Genomic DNA, 24,043 nt, shown 5'->3' on the forward strand with positions numbered 1-24,043 from the left:
CCTCAGGCCTTCCCGAGCAGCAGGACTCATCAGTGTCCTTGGCCGGGCTAACTGGGCAGGTGGGCGCCTCCGGGGGCCTCACACCACGGTGCTGACCGAGGGATCTGAGAGGTTGAGCGGGCCCGTGATATCAGTGGGATGGTACTGCTGTAAAATAGAAATACACAGACAAGGCGGCCCGTTAGCTCCGACGTCGGGGGCACGCGCGGGGCCGGGACAGGGTGGACCGGCCAGCCGGCCGACCGGCGGGCAGGCGGGCACGGCCTGGGGGAGGCTGGGGGTGCTCCTCCCCCGACCCCGTCGTGCTCCGGGGCTCTGCGTGGGCCAGGCCGCTGTCCCGTGCGTCTGTCTGCGGGGGAGGGGCAGAGGAGGGCGGGCGGGGCGTCTCAGCTCTCCCTATGACGGGAACACAGCTGCAGCTGGCCCTCCTCCCTCTCAATAGCGCGTCGCGGCAGCACTGTGTCTTTTTGGTTTTGCAAAGCGCCGCGTCCACCCCCGGTGCTCTATAAATAAGAACCAACAATCAATACCTGCTGGCCCCGCCGGCCACCAGGGATCCCAGCCCTGAGCGCCCAGTGCTGCCCTGGCCCGGACCGGCCACAGGACAGGGGCAGAGGATCTCAGCAGCTGGACCGACCCCACCCCACCCAAAGGAGCCCCCACCCAGGCCTCCCTCTGAACAGCACCCAGGCCCAGAGACAGGGTGGGAGCTGGACTGCCCTCCCCCACCCAGCCCCCAGAGGTCAACCCTGCAGGGTGGGGCCAGCTCCAGATGGCCCGAAAGAAAGGGTCCCTGGTGCCCAGGGAGGCTCAGGTAAAGATTGAACTGAGAGCAAGTCCCCAGAAAGGAACCACGTAGATCTCTGAGTTGTACCTGGCCAGCTCCAGATGGGGCCCCAAGATTTAGTGACCCCCACTGAAAATGGCCTGCCACCTGCAGGACTTTTGTACTCTCCCCACTTTGGCCACCTGGCCCCTCAGTACAGATTGTCTTCTCTGTCAGATTTTCCTTTTCCCACACAAATCCCAGCCCACAGGCTCCCTTGGCCCTGCTCTCCCTCCCCTGCGCCTCCTTGTGGGGGTTCTGGCTCAGACCTTGAAAGCATAGACCTTGTCCACTTTCCCTGGTCTGGGTGACCCTGAAGATAGTGTTTGCACCAGCTCCTGGAGCCTCAAGTTGGTGCAAACCACAGATCCTCACTCTTCATCCGCTCTTTCTGAACCAAGGCCCCTGGAGAGCCGAGCAGCCAGGCCTTGTGAGTCTCTCTGGAGCACACTAGTACTTTCAACCTGGCATTTTGCTTCGTGCCAAATTCTGTCTGTGTCTTTCTTCCTGGGCATAGGAGTGTAACTACAAACCCAGATTCCTCATGGGGCACAAGCCCCTTGTGGGTGACACTCCCCACTGGTTAGAGGGCTTCCTGTGGGCTAGAGGGTAACTTGGTAGGATCGGGGTGACCCTAACAAAGAGGGAACCTGTTGGAGGACTTTCTTCTGAGTATGTGTGTCTGGTGTAGTGACATGCTGCCCAAGGCAGGGAACTGGGTTCTGGCTCTGAAGGCAGGAGGTCTGACTCTGGCAGTGGCCTGTGGCAGTGCTTGGGGGTTTGAGCTGAAGCACGGGGGGGGGGGGGTCTTAGCCTCCCCTTCCTGGGCCTCCTTCTGAGAACCTGTTTTGCCTTAGGTGCTCAGGCCCCAGGACTTTCAAGGACACCCTATCCATGCTCAGATCATCTTGGGTGCTGCTGCCACACTCCATCAGGGACCTGTTCAATACGGCAACACCACACTCCCCACCTGACAGTCTCCCGGTGACCAAGGGTCAGTGCCAATGCTAAGCCCCAGCCGTCCACCCAGATGGACCCAGGCCCGGCCCCAGCCCCCGGCCCACACAGAGACCACATGGAGGATGTAACAGGCATGGCTCTGGTGAGACAGGCGAGACAGGTGTCTGGGGGCAGGGCCAGTGGCCAGACAGACGGACGGGATGGGACATCACAGCTACACCCTGCAGGGCTGTTGCAGGGCAAGAATGAAGGCATCAAACCCCATGTGGAGGCAAGAGAAACGGATGAAACAGACGTGGTGTGGCCTCCTGGCAGGGGCAACCTGGGGCAGGGCTGCTCTGGTTCCCAGGGTCCGGGCAGCCCAGAGAGGCAGTGAGGCTGACTGACTGACCAACAACATGACACAGCTTCCGGATGGCGTGTGGGTCATGGCGTGGGGAGAGAGGTGGGCAGACTAACGTGGAGACACATGGGGAAGCTGAGGACCCGTGAGGACTGGAGGAGAGGTCTGGAGCATTCTAAAGGACAGCACCCTTTAATGGGTGGAGGGTTGGTGACTTGGCACAGATGGCCAGGGTTGAAGATGGGGCAGGGGTGGGATGGCAAGGGAGAGGGAGACAGACATGGGGCAAGGGAGGAGTCAGAGACGCGGGACTGGGGTGCTTCCCCTTACCGTGTCTTTGGAGGACCTACGTCTCTTGAAGCTGGAGGCCAGGGTGGAGGTGATAGCCCTAAATGTGGCTTTCTTTTTAGGGTCGGGCTCTGCTCTACCACTCTTTCTATCCTAAAATGAATATGTATAAGCGATTAGACAGCTAAGGGTGGCGGCCACACCTGCCCTTGCCTGATCCTTGGGGCTGCTGCCAGGCCTGGCCAGTCACTCAGGCCCTGACTCCTGCCTGCCTCACTGTGCTGAACAGATGGACCAACAGCCAGACTTTCAAGAGTGGCCTCTTCTGCCCGGGGTTGGGCCTGTCCTTGCTTGTGTTGGGTCTGGGCTTGGGGATCCTGATGGCACTCTTCCTGGGATGTTCGCCTGGCTCCCTGGCTTAGAGGCATCCTGAGGAGGAGGAGCCCCTGAGGACAGGAAGAGCTTCCCCTCAGGACACAACAGCCTTTCTGTTCAGAGGCTGCTGACCCCAAAGGGCACACACCAGGAAAGGGCCAAGGACCCGAGGAAGTGTCCAGTTGGAATTGGAGTGATAGACAGAGGCCGATCCGGGACGCTGGCCTGGAGTCTGATGGCCAGCATGGCCCTGGACAGTTGTGGCCAGGTCCCCAGGGGACCTGTAGGGCCAAAAGCAAGAATGGGTGGATGAGAGGTGTGGGGGCTCCAGTAGCCCCGTCCACCCACAGCCCTCACTGCAGTGTTAATGTCAGCTCAGGACACAGCTCCGGGACACCCAGAGAAAGAGAAGAGAAGCGAATCAGAACCTGACCATCGGCCACTAGTCTTCAGGCCTCTATGAGCCTCACTGCCCACCCTGTCCCTTTCCCTGGTGAACTCTGACCATCCCACATGCAGCCTCATCCCTGCAAACCACAAATCCACATGGATGTGGCCTGAGGCAGATCAGCCCCATTGAGATTTGAAATCACAAAGCAAGACACAGCATGAAAAGGGGTCCCCAAATGGTGTCAAAGGTGCTTGGGGATAGAGGGCTAAGTGCATCTCAGAATCACGTGCTATACGCAGGAGGGCCCTTGTCTTACCCTGCCTGTTTGCCTTCCTATGGATTGAATGTCAGTAGCTGACCTTGGAGACAGAGGGGCCAGGCAGAGGCTTGAAGCAGAGTGCATGGCTTCCCTGGGCCCAGCTTGGCAGTGGGTGGCCACCTGCAGGCAGCCACTGCCAGTGCTGCCCCTGTGCCTTGGGAACACTCACCACTGCCCCTGGCCATGGCTCCTAGCACCAGTCCTGCCCATGAGCCAGAGCCAGTGCCACGGCCTGTAGGGATAGAGTAGGGCCGTGGCCTGGCGGGGCCCTGGACGCCAGGCCTCGGAGGGTGGCCTGTCCTACCTGCAGGTTCTTCCTCCACACGTTCACGGCTGCAAAAGCCAGCTGCATCTGCTTCCTACGGGCATCCTTGTGCCGCTTGTAGGCGATCTCAATGAAAATGAGGAAGATCCCAGCTACGATGCCTCCAGCCACCAGCATGAAGACCCCTGTGTGAAGGGATCTTCAGCAGCCTGCCCGGAGGCTAAAGCCCCAAATCCAACCCTGGACCACAGCAGCATGGAAGGCGCACCTGCCATGTTCTCAAAAGTGAGGGTTGCCGGAGCATTGCTGCGGGAGTCACACTCCTGATACCGAACCCATGTCTTATCCAGATCTTCCATGAAGCCATTCTCATGGGACCTAGGTAAGTAAGGGGAAAGGAAAGGCAGGGCTGGAAGCAGGGTGGGGCTGGGAATGAGTGGGACATTCAGGGGGAAGAACTGGGAGTAGGCAGGGCTCAAAGGGAAGGCAATACTGTGGACCGGGACTTGCAGTCCAAGTGAGGCTTTTGGAGTCGGGGAGGCCTGGAGCCTTGGCTGGGCTGGTAATGGGGTTGATGCCTGGTCTGGGTGGAGTAGATCCTTTAAGGCTGTTGTTAACAGCTGTTGGCTGGGGGTGGAGTCGTGGGATGTGCTGCTGCTGGGGCACTGGGAGGTTCTCGGAGCAAAGCGGAGAGGGAGCAGTTTCCAGCACGGGGCAGACTCACTTGAGTATGGACAGGGACACATTCTGCTTCCAGGGGCTGTCCTTGCGCATGCCGATGCCAAAGCCCGAGCGGAAGAACAGCTCGCCCGTGGTCACCAGATCACACTTCTGTGAAGCCTCAAACTCCAACACAGCTGAGTCCCAGATGAAGGCATGGAGTTTGCTGCAGGCAGAGGCAGAGTCAAAGGAGCCCCAGTAGCCTGAACCCCACCTTGCTTGCACTGCAGTAGACAGTCTTCACTTGTGCTTCCTGGGTAAGGGGCTCCCCTTTGCCTGTCCCTTTACTGCCCCCCAGCCAGGGCGGCCCTCGGTCCCTGGCTCACTTGTCCCGCACGGCCTGGATGGCCTCGGCGGCGCTCTCATAGTTGTGTTTTTCCATGTGCCGGTACATGGTGCTCAGCTCCACCTGCCTCCGGAAGTAGATGTCCACGGAACTCTGTTTCACAGTTGCGTAGATGAACTTGTCTGAGGGGTTTCTGAGCTGTAGGGACAGATACCTCAGCTCGCAGCTGCTCCCCAAGCCTCACAAGAGACAGACACTCCCTCTTAACCTCTTGACCCTCCCTGCCCCAAAAACCCCAACCCAGGGCCCTCACCCTGGGGTCATTGATGCCTGTGATGCGTTCCTCAGGCCGGTCCAGCACCAGGAAAGCTGCCAGGTTGGCAGTGTAGGAAGCAACGATGATCATGGCAAAACCAGCCCACACCATGCCTAGGATACGTGCAGAGAAACTCCGGGGGGCACCTGTGGGCAGAGACTTGGGTTGGTTCCTCGAAATCAGAGAATGTAGCCATGCAGGCCGTGGGCTTGACCTCACCTTCCCCAATGCCGGAGTTGAGCAGGACGCCCCAGGAGAACCACATGGCAGAGGACAGGGTCAGTGCATCCTCCTCTTCCTCCTCACTGTTCACTTTGAATCGGCCAAAGGGACTGTGGAGCGCAAAGAGAAGGCAGGAGAGAGGCAGGAGAGGCAGCTCTGCCCAGCCCTGCCCAGTTCTGCCCGCCCTACACAGAGGGTCTGGCTCTCTGCATGGTGCTCACCTGAAGCGGTCCAGCAGGTACAGCATCACAGCCACCACGTGAACGGACAGCCCCACCAGCAACCACAGAGTGCTCTGAAAAGGCTGCATGAATGAGTCCAGTGTGCTCCGGGGGATCTCCTGCAGGTGGCCAATGGTCAGTGTCACCTGGGTCTTCCATGGTCCCATCCCATCCCCTCCTGGTCCCTGCCTACCTTCTTGACCAAAATAGTCAGGCCCTGGTACTTGAAGGGCTTGGAGAACTCTATGTACTGCGCACGCTCATTGTTGATGGTCAGCGGTGCTACAATCATGTCCGCTTGACCGCTGAGGAGCTCTCCCATCATCCCGTTCCACTCCTTTTTGTTGCTGTTGTTTACCTGTGGAGAGAGAACCGGTGGGGCTGCAGATGGCCTGACCACAGCTCTGAACAAGAACTCCTATACCACAGTAGCACATGGTGAACGCATCTCCTGCTCTGCATCTGACTCACTTCTAAAGCCCAGCCCCAACCAACAGGCCCCTGCTGAAAAGGCTCCACCCAGCCTATAGGCTTTCCAATTAATCCACCTCAGCTCACAAAACCCTCCCATTAGCCCCTTCACTCCAGGCCCTGCCCCTGCCGTCCCCTCCATACCCGCTCCTGTGTGCCAAACTTGCCATCGGCCACCAGGTGCACCTCGTAGGTAAAATTCATGGTCCGTGCCAGCTTGATGAGCAGGTCAATGCAGAAGCCATAGCAGCACTGGGGTACTGTGTGGCGTGCTGTGGGCAGTTAGGGACTATTAACCTTGGGTTCCTGAACGGAGGCCCTTCTCCCTACCACACTTTGCCCAGCACTCACGGCTGCCTGGGGACGTGTCATTAGGCCCCGTACAGATCACCTTCTTGACTGGGTCACCATTGACTGTGAACTCCTCTTTGCATGTCCCATCGCTCATTGTGGGCTTGACATACACAAAGGGCTCTTGGTGTATTGTCACTATCTGCACGGAAAGATAAGAACCAGCCCGGGCCACCTGGCCTCTCAGCACACAGAAACCCCTCTCCTTCATGGCTTTCCAGTGCTGTATTATATCCCAAGCCTAAAGCATTCTCCTGATTTTCAGTCAGTCCACACCCTTCTGACATGGTTGGCACTGCCTGCCTGCTGCCCTTGGGGACAGATCCAGGTCGTGGTCCCTTTCCCTCAGGCTGCAGTTTATACATTACTCTATCATAGTACAGTACTGGGCACCAGGTTGGGAGCAGAAAGACTGTGTGTCTTTTCCAAAGCCACTCTGGCCTCCACTGGCATGTAGCCTTCAGTCCTTGATCTTTATCTTTTATGAGTACACTGTAGCTGTCTTCAGACACACCAGAAGAGAGCATCAGATCTCATTACAGATGGTTGTGAGCCGCCATGTGGTTGCTGGGAATTGAACTCAGGACCTCTGGAAGAGCAGTCAGTGCTCTTAACCACTGAGCCATCTCTCCAGCCCGATCCTCGTCTTTTAAAAAACGACCTTTAAGGCATGTTTATACGTATGTATGTGTTACTATGTATTCATGTATGTGAGCAAATGCACATGGAGGCCAGATATCTTCCTCTATCACTTGTATTATTTACACACTTATCTTTCATTTTATGTGTGTGTGTGCCTGAGTGTATGTATGTGTATCACATATATGCAGGAACCCACAGAAATCAGATGCCCTAAAACTGAAGTTACAGATAGCTGTAAACTACCATGTGGGTGCTGGGAATTGAGCAGAGGCTCTTTGCAAAAGCAATAGGTACTCTTAACCTCTGAGAGGATATCTCGCCAGCCCCTATTTTATTTTATTATGTCTATTTTAAGTGTATGGGTGCACTACAGGTGCATATAGTACCCACAGAGGCCAGAAAGAACATCAGATCTCCTGGAACTACAGAGACAGATGGTTGTAAGCTGCTGTGTGGGTACTGGGACTTAAACCTGGGTCCTATAGGAGAACAGCCAGTACTCTAAACCACTGAACCATCTCTCCAGTCCCATCGTTTTTATTATTATCATTAGTTTTCTTCTATGCCTGAAGCACAGGAATTGGCTAGGTTGTTTAGTCAGCAAGCTTTAGTGACCAACGTGTCTCTGACTGCTCCTTCCACCGAGGACAGGGTCATGATGAGGACGGCGGTGCGCAGCCATGTCCGGACTTTTACGTGGGTGCTGGGATCCAAATTCATGCACCCCACAGGGCTGTTTACCAGTCCCCATACATTTTTTTGAGTCAGGGTCTGTAGCTCTGGCTATGTCACTCTGGCTGATGTGAAACTTGCTGTGTAGACCATGCTGGCTTTGAACTCACAGAAATCCACCTAACTCTGCCTCCTGAATACAAGGATTAAAGGTGTGTCCTACCACTTCAGCATTCTGTTTGTTTTTTAGAGAATTATTTGTTTCATGTATGTGAGTACACTGTAGCTGTCTTCAGACACACCAGAAGAGGGCATCAGATCCCATTATAGATATGGTTGTGAGCCACCATGTGGTTGCTGGGAACTGAACTCAGGACATCTGGATTCTTAACCTCTTAACTGTTGAGTCACCTCTCCAGCCCCTGTTTTTTGTTTTTTCAAGACAAGGGTTTTCTGTGTAGCCCTGGCTGTCCTGAAACTTGCTCTGTAGACCAGACTAACCTTGAACTCACAGACATTTCTCTGCCTCTGCCTCTTTTGTACCAGAAGTAAAAGTGTGTGTCACCGCTGCCTGGCATGCTTTTCTTTTCTTCCTTTCTATTTCTTTTTAAAGACAGGGCCTCATAGATGGAAGGGAAAGTACAGTTGGGATATAATACATGAGAGAAAAATAAATTAATTAATTAAAAATGCCTCCATAAGATTAGGCTGTGGGCCATTGAATGAGAGAGGGGCAGCCCATTGTGGGTGGAGCCACCCTGGGCTGGTGGTCCTGGGTTGTACAAGAAAGCAGGCAAAGCAAACCATAAGGAGCAAGCCAATAAGCAGCACCCTCCAAGGCCTCTGCCTTATTTCCTGCTTCCAGGTTCCTGCCCTGTTTAAATTCCTGTCATGAGTTCCTTCAATGATGGAACACAATATGGAGGTCTAAGCCAAATAAACTCCTCTTCTCCACGGCCTCCCCAAGAAAGAAAGAGCCTCATAGAGTCAAGGCCGGCTGCTGCTTGCTACATAGCTGAGGACCCTGATCTGACTCTGTCTGCCTCCAAAGTGCTGGGTTTAAAGGCTCGCTCCACCATGCCTACTTAATTCTCTCTCAAGGCCAAGACTTCAGCTTTGGCATTCTCTCTCCCTGTTTTCAAGGTCCACAGTCTCAAGTCTGGGGGATGCCAGAGTGGAACACAGTCAGTTGCTGAGGGTCTGTATCAGATGCAAAGAACAGAGGGGTAAGCAGCTCAGGCAGGAGTGGACAGCAAGGGAAGGTGTGGTGACAGGAAGTGGGAGAGGTACCCTCACTGGGAGCCATGAGAAGGAAGAGTCAAGAGAAGGAGGCAGGACGATTTTTTTTTTTAATTATGTAAGTGTATCTGCTAGTGCTGTTGAAAAGATTAGTGATGTGGTTAGACAGTTATGAGCACTTGAAGATCTTACAGAAGACCCGATTTCTGTTTCCTACTACCCACATGGTGGCTTACAAACATTCATTCCAGTTACAGGCGACCCAATATCCTGAACTCTGCGGGCACCAGAAAAGCATATGGTACCTACATATACAGGCAGGCAAAAACACTCATACATATAAAATAAAATTGAGCAAACCAGTGAGGCCAGAAACATTCCTAATAGCCACTGACACCTTGAAAGGTCTTTCTGATTATGGATGTTTACCTACAGCCTTCAGTCCCCCTCCCACCATGGCTATCCTGGAATTACCTGTGTAGACCAAGCTGGCCTCGAACTCATAGAGATCTGTCTCTGGGATTAAAGGGATGCGCCACCACCCCCAGCACCCTCAGCCTCTTTAACATCAGGTGCCTGAACTGCAAACAGATAGCATTGAGTTTTCCAGACAACACTCATTGTCCTGTGAGAGACGCAGACAGGTACTCACCAGAGAGTGAGACAAAGGCCCCACTGCAGTGGTAAACTCAGTCATCAGGGCTGAGATATTTGATGAAGGCACTAAGAGAAGGTTGGCTAGGAACATGACACTGTGGAGTCTGCTTTTGGTGATCTACAGTGTCAGAGCTGGGAGGAATCCTCAGAATAGCCCTTAGGCAGAGGGAGGGGCCCATGGATGAACCCAAGGAAAATGTAAATCAGGCTGAGGAAAAGAGGCTATACAGAAATAAGCCATCTTAGGAAGGGGGTTCCTAGGCACCCAAAGGGAAACAGGACACTTGAGACAGTAAGTTCTAAGCTAAACTCTGCACTGGGGCCCAGAGCCTCACCCACTGTCCCTCTGCCTCCTCAGTTCTTCCTTGGACTTACTGGCCAAGGATAGGGCAGGATAGTGCACCAAGATGCTGCTGGGCAGAAACTGTTTCTCCCCTCCCCCTCCACTCCTGCCTCCTCTGCCAGCGCTGGTTCACCCTCCAACTCCTCTCTCTGCGCTCTGTGACCTCATTCCCTTTCCTCCTTGCCTGAATGGATAGATTAAGCATTGCTGATGGGAATGTTGGGGTACATCAGCGGGGTTCCCCACCTTTAGTCTGGTGGACATCTGGTATCCTCTAGGCTTCTCTGTCTCTCCTCCTGGCCAGATAATCTTCCTGTCATTTGGGATAACCTGGGGGTGGGAGTATGAGATGGAGGGTGGCCACGCAGGGGTCTTGGCCCCAGGACCCTAAGGCCCCAGCCCCCACCCCCTCATGACCCCCACCTACATGGGTACCATTGTAGATGCCCACTTGCACCAGCTTGCGGTTCTGCAGGTTCATGATACTATAGTTGGCAAACTTCCGGTCCCCATCCTCATTGAATTCCACACGGCCAGTCACTCCATCTGCATACTTAGAAGACATCAGCACCCTGGGAAGAGAGCATAGCTTAGACCTGCCAAGAAGACCCATTCTTCCTGGCTTCCAAGTGGCCCAAGCTCCCATCCCTTCTGCCCTAGTCTCAAGAAAGAGAAGATTAGCAGATGGTAGCTCCTCACACTGAGTGGTGGGCATGGTACGTGCCTGCCAGCACCAGATGGGCAGCTACTGCATCTGAAGCCATGTCAAAGGCTTCTCTGGATTAGACCATGCGATTCTCATAGCGGCCATTCCGGGTTTACAGGGAAGGCAGAAGTCCAGAGAACTTCAGGCCCATTTGCCATCAAATGGGGGAAGTAGGTGGATCCTTTACTTAGTTCTAGCCCCCGAGTGGCTTGCCTGGCTGTATGTTTGCTCAATGGAGCGCATCAGTGAGCCTGTGTGCATGTGAAGTATTGGGTCACCCCTATGAGTGTGCTAGTGGCATTCATATGTCATGTTCCTCTGCGTTTCTGTGCATTCACTAGCATGTGTGTGCAGCCTGTAACTGTACGGATCCATGAAAAACTGTTGACAATGACTCTGAGGTTCCGCAGCCATTCCCTTGGTCAGCCTTGACTTTCTGTTGTCCATGAATGCCTACTCTGAATTTCTGTGTTCCTGGAACTTCCCAGGCCCCACCTGCAGTAAGAACTTCCTTTTGGAACACCAGGCACTGTGGGGGGTGAAGTAAAATCTGCAGTGTGGACAGGAAGGGGTGGCAAAGTAGAGGCAGCCACAGCTTCAGTGACAGTAGAGGTAAGGGCTATAGTGCTGAGACACTAGAGACAGAAGATGCGGTTCGAGGATACAGATCTGCGTTGGAGGTGACGAAGCATATAGCACGTCCTAGATAGGACTGGCTGGACCACCCCCGGAACAGCCCATTCCCCCACCTACTGAGAGCAACCCCGCCCACCTCTTGAACAGTGGTCCTGTCTTCCAGATGTTGGTGTTACCCACACAACCCCGAGGAGGGTCAGTGATGTTCTCCTTCTCTAGGAGCTCGTGAACTGCCTGTGCCACCACGCCCACTGCGTCACTGATGTGGGCCGACTCGTTCTTGCCATTGATGAGCTGAAGTCCGATGATACCTGTGGGGGACCCTGCAGCTTAGAGACTAGACAGGCCTACAGTCCCAGGCGACCCCACAGCCCAGCACTCACCATCAGGAGCGTAGCGCAGGGCGTTCCCAGAGATCTCGCGCTCCCCCACCAGCCACACGTACCCAGAGCCTGTCATGTTCAGCATCGCAGCTGCGCGGTACACGGTGGCAGCATCATCCTCACTGTGGGGCAGACCCGGGTGACGAGCCAGGACTCCAGGTCTCCCTACCCCGGCCACAGCCTCTCCCTTTCATGTGTTCTGGGAGCATGTCTATGCCCACAACCCTTTCTGCAGCCAGACCTGGAGGTCTGTACGGGAGAATAGGCTGGACCCAAGGCCTTTCCAATCTTAAGTTGCTAGGCTCTGCCTTTAGGAGGCAGGAATAGGGTACAAAATGTCTTCCCGAACTCCTGATGGCCCACTGTTGGGTACATGCTCCAAATACTATGCTGAAACCATCTCAGCATCCTTACAGGAAGACGTTCCAAGGGTCAGGTTACATAGTGGCAGGGTAGGACCTGTGCCTAGGTCATCCACTCCAGCAGCTGTGACCCAGTGAGCTCTAGGCAAGCCACAGGCCTTGTAGGCCACTGTTTGAGGCTGTGAAGTGATGAGGTGCGGGCTCTGGGCTAAGTAGGGCCCAGTGCTCTAGTTGCTATGCTGAGCACTCTGAAGATATTATTGGGCAGGAGAAAGACTGTTCCAGGGTAAGTACAACCCCTTGACATTCAAGGCCAGGACCACCAGGACAAGCCTCACCTTACAGGGACATGTTGTAAGTGCTTGAGGTGCCCTCATAAACAATTCCTGTGGACAGTGAAACAGGGGCCTAGCCATGACTCTGAGTTTTCCTGGTCCCCCATAGGCAGTGAGGATCCTGTCCTTACCCTGTGCCTGTCAGACTCTACTGTTCAAGGTCCAACTGGGACTGGGACTTTGGTTCTCCAGCACATGTTTAAAGGGCACATGGAGGACAAGTGGCTTCCCCAATATTGGGTTATTTTCCTTGTTGAAAATGTTATCTCAAATGTATTTCATGTGTATACCATGTATTATGTCACCAATCTGGTGCCCAGTGCCTGTGGCAGTCAGACCACAGTATCAGATCCCCTAGAATTGGAGTTATGAAGGGTTGTGAGTCACTGTGGGTGCTGAGAACTGAATCCAGGTCCTCTGGGAGCACTAGGCCCTCTCTGCAGCCCTACTGACTTCTTTTTACATCAGCTTCATAACCAAGATATCCCCAGTTCCCTGAGAAGCCTGCTCCCAACTTTCTAAGTGATTAATTAACCAAAATAAATGCTCTAAATGACTATGCTGTTGGTGATGTGAACAACACACACACACACACACACACACCACCATGTGGGAGGTAGAGGCAGGCGATGCCCCACAAGTTCAAGGCCAGCCTGGTCTACACAACAACATGAAGGGAACAAAATAAACGAAACAAAAATATGTGACAGAGGTACTGTGCACTGGGCACAGAAGGGTTACCCAGAACCACACATGCCCAGGAACATATCTGACACCAGCTATACCCCCCCCAACCTGGACAGAGAACCCCATCTTCCCAGTACAACTCAGAGCTACACAATGTTGCATGGTGCAATGACTGTGATCAATGAAATGGTTATTGACAAGAGGTCTGATCAATCCATCAAACCTCATCAGACCATTTTACAGAAATGGTGATACTGGTGAAGACAGGGTGAGGAAAATAGAAATGAAAAGCTTTGGAGATGAGTTCTGTGTATCCTATAGACAAATGAAGTCTGGAAAACAAACTCTGTTGTGAAGAAGGTGGCTAAAGTGTGAGGAGGGTTGGGATGTTCAGCAGCAGGGCCTCGCTCACTTGGCATACATAAGCATGAGGTTCCACGGGCCGTTCAAGGTTTAAAAAGCACTGTGGATTGTAGCTATAATTCAACATACATGTAGCATGCAGTATATTCACATGAGGAACATGGAGCATGCCACTGTGTGCATGCTTGTATGTGAATGCTGCGTGTTCGGTGGGTGTGTCCAGACAGTTCACAGTTCACATCTCTAACCACCAACCCCCTTCTTCCTATGACTTCTTTGCTAGAGCCATGTTTGGCAAGTCTGTCATCACCGTGGAGGAGGCCCTTCTTGCTCTATGTCCCTTCAGCTGCAGTGGTTAGTACTGGAAAGTATTAGCCAGGAAGTAGCTAGTGCCCACTCTTCTGCTGGGGCCTGGGTGTGCTGGGATTCTGTGAATGGTTTTCTGCCCGTCATTGTAAATCAAGCAGCTGTTCCTGGCTTTGCCCATTACAAAGGCACTAATAATGAGAAGGTATGCTTTAAAGCAGTGACTTGCTCAGGAAAGTCTTTTTGCTGGACTGCTGTATTTATTCGTTTGCCCACCATCCCGAACATTCTTTTATCCAAACTAAACAAATCTCCCTACGATGAGAAGCATAAACAAAATCAGAAAATAGGAGGGCGTGGTGGGGATTTTCTGAGGATGGCTTTCCTTGGTCAACTAGGGCTGAGCTTTCCCTCCAAGGGCCTTCTCTGCACTGCTCTTTTCTGGACATGTTTCTCTCTCACTTACTCTTTCCCTCCTTCCCTCTCTCGTTCTGACTGGGTCTCAAGTGGCCAAAGCTGACCTTGAACTTGCCAGGTAGTTGAGGATGATTCTTGAACTCTTGACCCTTCTGCCTCTGGAGTGCTGGGATTACAGGTATGCACTGCCATACCTGGTTCTATGTGGTGCTGAAGACTGGGCCTAGGGCATTGTTAATGCAAGGTAGGTGTGTGAGCAATGAAGGGGCATCCCCTGCCTCATCTGGATGTAGTTCTAATTCATTCTCTAGCAGCCCTGGACCATCCCTCACCCAGAGTTTGCAGTTAGAATCAGTGGTTTCCAACCTGTGGGTTAAGACTCCTCTCAGGGTCACATAGCAGATATTCACATTACAATTTACATAACAGTAGCAAAATTACAGTTATGAGGCAGCAATGAAATATTTTTCAGGGGGAGATCATTACAACATGTAATGTATTAATGGGTCTCGCCATTAGGAAGGTTGAGAAGCACTGAGTTAGATGAATAGCAAAGGCACATGGTCTGTGGCTCTGCAGTGTGGCTGTACACAATTACATGCCTGCCACAGTGTGTGTGTTACATGGTGCAACTGCCACCTGCTGCCTGATGCTCCTAGGGGGGGTTGGTGATGCTGGGGACATTATTCAACACCACATCTGACCACTATCACCTTCAGAGTGAAGCAGATAGTACTAGCCCTGCCATCTGAGTGAAGATATTGTAAGCTTTTCAGGCTGAGTCCTGGCTGCCCTACCCTGCAATCTGTGGACAGGGGCAGTGTTCAGAGAGACAGTCTGTTGACTAAGTCTGCGAATAGCTATCTATCCTGTGCCCGAGCACAGTTGTCCCTTTTCTGTCAGCAGAACAGCAGGGTTAGGGTATTTCCCCAAAGCTGGATGATGCGCTGTTTTCCCCCCTCTGTTGGACCGCAGCAGAGGTGGACAGACTATGGACTGGATCCACCTAGACCTCTCCGCTGTCTCTAGGGCTGCCACACTATGCATTTTTCCTTTCCATGGGTCTTAGGTTCTAGTCTTCCCCTTTACCAGAAATCTGAGTTGTTTGAGAATAGGGATAGTTTACTGTGTACACTTTCACAATATTGAAATGGGTTGAGAGGAAGGTCCTTTCCAAGGCCAGCCTGTTTTCCATGAGTTCTCATCAGTGGCTTTGTCTCCTCTGTTGGCCTGCATGTGATGTTTGCTGCTCTCCTCTGTCCTCGACTTTCAGAATATTTATATAGCTATGCCTCCCAGTCTATGGGCTTCCCAGCACTCTGTCTCTAACCCCAAGCTGAGTTTAGGGCAGACAGCAAACGGTGCTATTTGACTGCAAAAGGGGGAGAACATGGGGAGGGACAGAGGATGGGGAGCTGACTAGGCTCCAAGAGAGATGGGGTAAAGCTCTCCTTGGTGAAAATCTTATATATATATATATATATAAAGAATGCATATATATATATATATATACACACACTGTAGCTGTCTTCAGACACACTAGGAGAGGGCATCAAGTCTCATTACAGATGGTTGTGAGCCACCATATGGTGGCTGGGAATTGAACTCAGGACCTCTGGAAGAGCAGCCAGTGCTCTTAACCACTGAGCCACCTCTACAGCTCAATCTTTTCATTTTCTAAGATTTATTCATCTTTATTTTACATCGCTGGTGTTTTGCCTGCATGCATGTCTGTGTGAGGGCATCAGATGCCCTGGAAGGGGAGCTACAGACAGTTGTGAGCTGCGTGTGAGTGCTGGGAATTGAACCCAGGTCCTCAGCCAGCAGTGCTCTTACCTAATGAAGTTTTATTTTTGTTTTCCTAATGGAGCTCATGTTGCCCAATAGTGCCCCAAACCTAGCCTTGGTCGCAGACTTAGGCCCCAGCAGAATCATAAGAATGAGCTGAGGAAGCCAGCCTACTCACCTCGCAGAAAGGATGATGACCCGGGCCTCCAGTTCCCGGGCCTCCATCAGCAGGGCCGTCACATTCTTGGTTCCGGGGTCAAACTGCAGCACCTTCTCCGCCTGTGGTATGAACAGGAGCATTAGCAGGGAGCTGGGAAAGGGAACATGGTACCTCAGTGGCAAGAGTGGGGCCAAAGCTGCTAGGAACCCCGAGGCAGCCTAGCTATAGCTGCCGTGGCCTGTCCTTGCCACCTGCACTGTGCGCCTGCCTCCTGGCTCTGTGCTGGCCTGTCCTTGCTGCCTGTCTCTTCTTCAGCCTGCTGATGTCCTGTGCTCACTGAAGCTCTGCTCTTCTCTCAGTCAGCTTTCTCCAGGTCTCTCTTGCCATCTCACTCCTGTCCTGGTTTATTTTGCACTGAGCATGCAAGCTGAAGTGGACCGAGACTTAGAAAGAGACGTGCAGCGAACAGGAAATAGAAAAGTTTTGGAATGCAACTGGGAACAGAGACGGGGCTGACTTTTCCAAAACCTTGGGAGATCTCAGCTCAGACCTGATTCCTCTGGCTCCTATAGGAGCGGCCCAGACTCTGAAGTGACCAGGTGGGCAGGCTCCCTCCCTGGGTTCCACTAGGAAACCCTGGCGGACCTGGAGATTCATGCACTTCCCAGAGCAGCGCCTCCTGTGATCGTGCTTGCCTTGAGGATGCGGGCCAGGGTCACGGCGGGTGGGCCATGGGCACCCACACCGCCCACCCCTGCCCTCTCCTGCCTGCCTGCTGCCTGCCTCACCACCTGTCTTTCCTCACTGCTCAGACCTGCGGCTCGGCGCGGTGGGGCCAGAAAGCACCCAGTGGCTGAGGCACCGCAGGCCAGGGCTCGCTAGTCGGTGGGTGGCGTGCACGTCCATGCATATATACCTTGGGTCCGCGCTTGTTGTCATAGGACAGTTGGTCGAGGTTTTCATAGTTCCTTTTTTTACTCTGATGAATAATGTGCACAGAGAAAATATGCAGACACAGAAGAAGATTATAAACGGTTGAAAATGACGGCGCTAAAGCAATCACACCACCTCCTCGGCACGTCTGCAGACGGGCACGTACCTGGAGCTCGCAAACACCGAGACCCGGGGTGGGGATAGGGGAAGGGGTGGAGCTGAGGGGGGAGGGGCCACAGAGGCTCCCTGCCTTGGAGCTATACTCTTGGAAAGTCTTTTTCAGGAGAAAGGGCAGCCTTGTCCACACCACCCTTGAGGGTCCCGCCTGCCACCCCCCACCCCTGTCATGCACCTGTGGTGTGACCCCAGCAGTACCCACCCCCACCCGCATCAGTTCTTAGTGCAGCTTGCAAGGCCCTGTCCCTATAACCCTCCCACTCCTCCCCCTTCTCCTCCTTCCTGTTTTCTTCTCACTAACCCGGAATGCTCACACCCAAATGCCCACAATTGTGTCTGAAACTATTAATAGTGTCTGGGTGTGTATTTGTATGCCTGCAGAGGGATAAGCTCCTGCCAAAGAAGGTAAATCTATTAAGTCTGTGATGCAAGGGCAGGCCATATAGATTAAACATGTGAGTGTGGGCATGTGCATATGTGTGTGTGTGTGTGTGTGTGTGTGCTTGTGAGTGTGTGAGCAGGTGGTTGGGTGTGCAGGGCTCAGGCTGGGGAACATGTGAGTAGGTTGGTAGTTTGTGTGGCTTTGACAGCAGAAGTACATACTGCCACATACTGAGACTGGGACTATCTTCAGAGAGGCGGAGCCCTTGGTGCTGATAACCAGACTCAATGGACCACCCTGAAAGATTCACCCTGAGCCTGTCCCTAGCCTCAACTCCCACCACCAACCCATGCCCTCGACTCCCCCACCCCCCCCCCGAGGCCTATGGCACCTTGGGTGTGGGGGACAATGGTTGGTGCTCAATACGGTGAGGCCAGCTATGATTTTGCAGGCGGAACATGCTCCCACCCGTCTCCCTCCCCCATCTGTCTTTTGGGGCCCCTCCCCAGCCTGGGCCTCCTCCTCTCTGCTACCTGAAAAGCACCAACCAGCTGCTTCTTGGTGCTCTGTGTCCTGGGACTGAGGGGGTCAGGGGTCGGGGGCCAGGTCCTTATTAGGCCGACATGGGTGTTGGCAAGGAAGGGCATAGGGGTCACTTTGACCCCTTCTACCTCAAATCCCGGCTCTGGTCTTTGGCAGTTCCACACACTGAGGGCCAGGCTGAGATGGGAGAGTATGTGTATCCTGAGATCAGTGTCTACATAGTCCCATGAGGGATGCAGAGCTAAGCTCTGGAGTGGGGGAGGGGAGCACAGTGTAAGCCTGAGTAGCCAAGGAGTTGCAGATGAGCAGGGCTTCAATTCGAGCCACAGGCAGCTATGAGGCAGAGGGTCTTAGAAGGGTGTGGCCTCTGTGAGGACTTGGATGTACCCCAGTGCTCCAGGGCGGAGACTGTAAGGGTGTGGATGGCATCTGGCAGAGAGGGTCTGAGTTGGGGCTAGGGAGGCCTGAGGCTGCGGGGGTGCGGGACGGGGGTGTTTGCAGAGCTCCAGGTGGTCCAGCCCTCGCGCAGCAGGGACTGACACGAAGGAGATTTCGACTAATGGCAAAAGCAAGTGAAATGAGCCGAGGACAGGCCGGGGCGGGCGCCGCCAGACGCGGTGGTGCTGAGCATGCAGGATGGAGAGAAAGTGTTCACAAGGAGCCACAGACATGGCACGGCCCGCCGGCTCCTGCTGGACAAGGACCTCGGCAGGGCTAGGGCCTCACCTTGGACTCTCGCTCCTCCAGCAATGTCTCCAGGCGCTTCTGCGCTGCCCGGCCCTCGTGGTCATCGCTGACCAGCAGGATGATATGGTTCCAGTTGTAGACTCGCATCATCTCAAACCAGACGCTGGACTGGTGGGAGTAGGGCGGAACGGTGCGGAGGAAGCTCAGGTGGATGCTCTGTTGGTAGGACCGAGAGGCTGAGGCAGGACCAGGCTAAGCAGGTTTCCCTCTCCCACTGATGGGGTCACTTCCTCCCACCTGCTCTTACTCTTCTACTGTGAGAGTAAAGGCTTGACATTTCCAGTAGCACCCTGACATAGGGTGACTGCCAGCTTCCCACCAGGACTCCCCTAGAAAGGTTGACCATAGGAGCTTCTTTAAGACATCAATGGGCTTCACAAGGTGCTTGCCCCAGTTTCAATAGCTGTATTTTGGGCTGGGAGTACACCTCAGCATTTGCCTAGTGCAAACAAGGTTCTGGGGTTCTAGCCCAGGAACTGGTAAGAAAATAACAATCACATTTATATGTAGTCAGTCTTCTGTGTAGGGCTCAAATGTTGCCTTTCTTCCCTGGATTCAGTGGCTGTGTGGCTTCCTAGTGCCTTGCTACTCAAATTACTGTAGCTGCCCGGGCCTGTCTGTCTGAGTGAACATGGCTCCTTTTGTACTCTCATGATTTACACTGTTCTTGGTCCTCCAATGCTTCTAGGCTAGTTTTTTTTTTTTTTTTTTTTTTTTTACCTGTTCCCTCTTGGTGGCCAGGGGCAGTACTCTGGAGGGATAGCCTGTTCTCGGCCTCTGCAACCGGCTGCAGGCAGCTTGCATCACATTTGGTGCTGCAGACCTGCTCTTTCTGGCCTGTGTAATGGGCAGAGGGCTGACTTTGAATTGAAGCCATCAGGGGCTGGAATGTGCCTGTGATGTTTGTTCCCACTGTTGGCCCTACACAGGCCCAATGGGTTGGCCTGTGGTCAGTCTCTAGGTTGGTCCAGCTGTATTATGGGGCCTTCTGGTTTCTTGTTTGTCCTGGCTACTTCATTCTTATAGTCACTGCTTACTTTTATACACAAGGGTAAAATGTTCCAGAGGGAAAAATGGCCGAGAGGCATATATTGAGAGCATGTTCCTCACTGGCAGACAGAGTGGCTAAAGGGCCTGGGTATGTGAGCCCTTTGACCTCAGTCTGATGCTGTCCTCATGAGCCCTCCCACAAGTCCTACCACTGAGTCCCCTTTTGTCACCAAATGGCAGACTAACTACATCCTTGGGCCTAAATGGCCAGTATCCCTGCCTTAAGGCAGATTTTCGAGAACTGTAGGGTCAGGACAGGAAGACTTTACAGGGCAGTGGGGACCTGGAGACCTACTTTGCAGCCCACTAGCCCTCTGGCTGACCCCAGGCACCAGCTGGTTGTCTCCACGTGGCTTCTCAATGACTGTAGGCTGTTCAAGTCTACAGGTTGTAGGGAGAAGGCTATGGTGTCTGTTAGGCCACTGGGTGTCAGGAAACCCTGATGCTAAGGTTGATCTGACATTACTAGATTAGCAGGGCCTCATCTTCTCTACTTGGGGGACATAGACTCCTACTACTTACTTGATGAAGGTTAGGTAGGAATGTCCTGAGATTCCTGGAATGCCTCCTCATGCTAATGAGGCATCTCTGTACCTTAGCCTTCATCCAATGACCTTTGCCCACCCTGGATAGTCTCATGCCCTTCCCCCAGTTATATAACCCTTGGATCACCCCAAATAAAGTGTATGCATACAGCCCACCCTGAGTAAAGGTGGGCTTTATACACAAGCTAAGATCGTCTGAGAGCACTGTTTCATTGAAGATCGTGGGAGAAGACCCTTTCCTAAAAGAGCTTCAACACTAATCCATAAAAAAGGCCTTTTCTCCCCACCCGCCCCCTGCTCCTGATGACCGAATTATCTCACCACCGCCCCACACTCCCAGTCAGACTGGGATCATACAGAACTTCATCCTCTCAGCCCAGTGTGAAGCAATATCTGGACACCCAGAGAGGGAGGAAGTGAGGACTGGCATCCCACAGCTGGACCCCAAAATGCATCCCACAGCTGGGTGATTGGACTACATCCCAGTTGATAGAGACTCATGAAAAAATAAAGATCATATGATCTAGAGCAAGTTTCCTGTGACTCTGGGTTGACTCAGTAGCTACTCTTCAGCTTTGGGGTCCAAATGAATGGAGGCTAGACCAGCCTTGGGCCACAAGAGCTCTCCAGAATGCTGGACCGAGATCCTTTAGTCCCTGAGATTTGTGGCCTCCTGCCACAAGCTGCCTGTTCTGTCTTCCCCACGTCCCATCTCCTATTGCGTTTCCGTTGGCGAGGCTGGGGTCCGCAGCATCCCTGTCTACCCCAAGTACTTCGGCACTTGCTGCTCCTAGGAACTTCTCAACTTTGTTTGCTGCTGCATACAAAGCCCATTTGTCCCAGGAAGCTCCCTGTTCACCTCCTGTTTAACCCATGAAGCCCTCTTCTCCCCAAGGAGGTGTGATTTTTGCCTGTCATTGGGAACCATCCTGAGTCCATGTGACAAGCATCTGTGAGGATACCAGCGTTATGTGAGCGAGTGTGTGGCACTGTGTGAGAGTGACATCATAAGCACATGGGACTTGAGAGTGCATGCTAACATGTGTGGTGAGTGTGAGACATGTAAACATGTATGTAACTGAGTTCTCATAGTCAGTGTGATTGAGTATGGGTAACTTGTGTACCATCCTATGAGGTCCAGTGAGGTATGTGTTTATGAGTGGGTGTGTTACTTATGTACTACCTGGAGCTGACCACAGGGAGAGCAAGATAACTGGTGGCGAGTCTGGTGCTCAGGCTTACCTTGTCCGAGTAGATGGACATGCGGGTAGTCAGTCCCAGGACGGGAATTCTGTAGAAACCAGCTGTGTAGGACACAGGGGTGGGAGTGAAGTGGTCGTTGGGAGTAGGCGGGTGACTAACTAGGATAGCGTAGACCTGCAGATACAGGAGACAGAGTCAGCTCTGAGGCACAGGACGGGCATTTTACTAGAATTTGAGATTCCAAGTAGCCAGAACTGGAGCGGCACGCCAGGGACCAGGTGGCGCCATTTGTGCACAAAGTCCCACACATCTAAGACACAAAAGAATGAGCCACAGTGCTCTGGTGATGAACCCATTGTAGAGAAGGGGCAGCACTGAGCAAAACTCCAGGGATATAGATCACACACACGCACACACACACCACACATCACAACACACACACACTACATACACACACACACCATACACACCACACACACACCATACACACACACCACATATCACAACACATATCACATACAACACATGGCACACACACACCAATAACACACACACACCACACATATCACAACACACATACTACACACACCATACACACCACACACACCATACACACACACACCACATATCACACCACATACACATATAACACATGATACACACACACCACACATATCACAACACACATACTACACACACCACATATCACACCACATACACACACACACCATACACACCACACACACCACATATCACAACAGATGACACACACACACAACACACACACCACATACACACACACACAACACACACACACACACCACATACACACACACACACACACATACACCATACACACCACATATCACAACACACACATACAACACACAACACACACGGAGGGAGGAACACAGAGTTGGTAGATCCTCTCTTCTGACCAGCGCTCACCTCTTGTAAAGTGGGGTGGGGGTGGGGGCCACAAGTTTCTGAGCAAAATTCTGGCATGGGGTATGAGGACTGCTTCTCACCACCCCCCAGGATGCCCAGCCTGTACCCTTCATGTCACAGTAGGGAATGTAGGTATGCATGTGACTATATAGTGTTCATGAGCAAGGGCTGGAACATGTGTGCACTATGGGCACCAACCCGTCTATGTTTATTATATATGTGTCTCATGATGGAAGCAGGGTTACTATGTACACTGACCACATAAAGCGGCGTGTCTATGGATAAGCAGATGTGTGTGAGTGAGCATGACTGTGTTATATGGAGATGCAGTGTGTGCTAGTGGCATGTACGTGAACATGTGTGTGAGCAGGCATGTTCATGGATATAGACATCCTTTGAAGAACATGTATGAAGAGACTTGGCACAGTCTCCGTCCCTGTCCTCATTTTACATGAGTTTGTGCATTGCAGTGACCCTCATGGCTTCATTGGAATTCAGCAGCCAGTTCAGCCAGGGGCGGACAGCTTCAACAGCGACATGTCCTCCCCTGCAGCACACTGCACTCAGCTCCCACTCTGCCTTGGTGTCTCCGGCATGCGCAGTCCTCACTCCCACCCCTGCAGAGCCTGCTTGCTCTGGCACCTGGGCCATCCTTTGCAGGCCCATGAATGGGGGAAGGGAAGAGAGGTAAGGAAAGAAACAAAGATAGCCCTAGGCCTCATCCAGTCGCTCCCTGAAGTGCTCCTCCATCTTGAGCTCCTCCACCACACTGACTGGAGGAACAAATCACCAGTGATAGTCGCAAGACAGCACACGGTCCTCTGAAAATTGGTCCAGGAGGAACCAGCGGACACAGACATTTGTCCCAGGCCTCTCCAGGGGCCAGTTGGCTTGGAGTGGTCTGGTAAGGAGACTGAGAAGGACCAGGGAAGGATCGAATGAAACTGGGGCAGAGGAGGATGGTGGAGGAGCAGGGGAGAGGGGAAGTAGTGGTCACCTGGCTGGAGATGAGGTCCTCACACACTGACAGGGCCATCTGTATGGCGTTGGGCTTGTGGGTGACAGAAGTGGCGTTGAGCTGTATCTTCCAAGAGCCGTGTCGCTTATTGGCCTGGTTTACTGCCTCGCGGAACATCTGCTCATGCTTGCGCGTGCTCAGCACCGCGCCGATGTTTACGATCTTGGGGTCGCAGGCAGCGCGGGCGAAGGAGCAGGAGAAAAGCAGGGCGAATGTCAGCAGGTGCATGGTGCTCATGAGCCCCGGGCACAGCGGGCCTGGCTCTGGGTTGCGCGAGCGCGACGACCTCGCGATGTACGACCCGCGGGACCGCCCGCGCGGTCAAGCGCCCGCGGGTTCTCCAGGAGCCCGGGGCGGGCGCGACGGATGCTGTCCGAGGTGCTGAAGCGTGTTTGGCGCTGCTCGAACACCCGCGCGGAAAAGGTGGAAAGGACAGCCGCGCGGATT

General features: G+C 53.2%; 1 protein-coding gene across 8 annotated transcripts; it reads right to left on the minus strand.

The window, feature by feature from the left end:
• GRIN1 (glutamate ionotropic receptor NMDA type subunit 1) lies at positions 1 to 23,833 on the minus strand (the record flags this gene model as incomplete). Of its 8 annotated transcripts, none has more annotated exons than XM_080928229.1 (21): positions 1 to 147; positions 2,460 to 2,570; positions 3,807 to 3,952; positions 4,036 to 4,145; positions 4,492 to 4,653; positions 4,814 to 4,971; positions 5,087 to 5,235; positions 5,309 to 5,421; positions 5,533 to 5,651; positions 5,726 to 5,890; positions 6,148 to 6,275; positions 6,355 to 6,496; positions 10,154 to 10,237; positions 10,335 to 10,479; positions 11,386 to 11,560; positions 11,633 to 11,754; positions 16,069 to 16,169; positions 16,967 to 17,029; positions 18,812 to 18,988; positions 21,670 to 21,804; positions 23,576 to 23,833. In XM_080928229.1, the coding sequence occupies 21 exons, from the start codon at positions 23,831 to 23,833 to the stop codon at positions 79 to 81; spliced, it is 2,832 nt and encodes a 943-aa protein (XP_080784355.1). The 8 variants fall into 8 exon arrangements, with proteins under 8 accessions (XP_080784355.1, XP_080784357.1, XP_080784360.1 ...); XM_080928228.1 differs by lacking the exon at positions 1 to 147 and adding an exon at positions 387 to 503; XM_080928231.1 differs by lacking the exon at positions 16,967 to 17,029.
• Between the last annotated feature and the right edge of the window lie 210 nt (positions 23,834 to 24,043).

Source organism: Micromys minutus (assembly GCF_963924665.1).
Source record: "Micromys minutus genome assembly, chromosome: 13".
Lineage (NCBI taxonomy): Eukaryota > Metazoa > Chordata > Mammalia > Rodentia > Muridae > Micromys > Micromys minutus.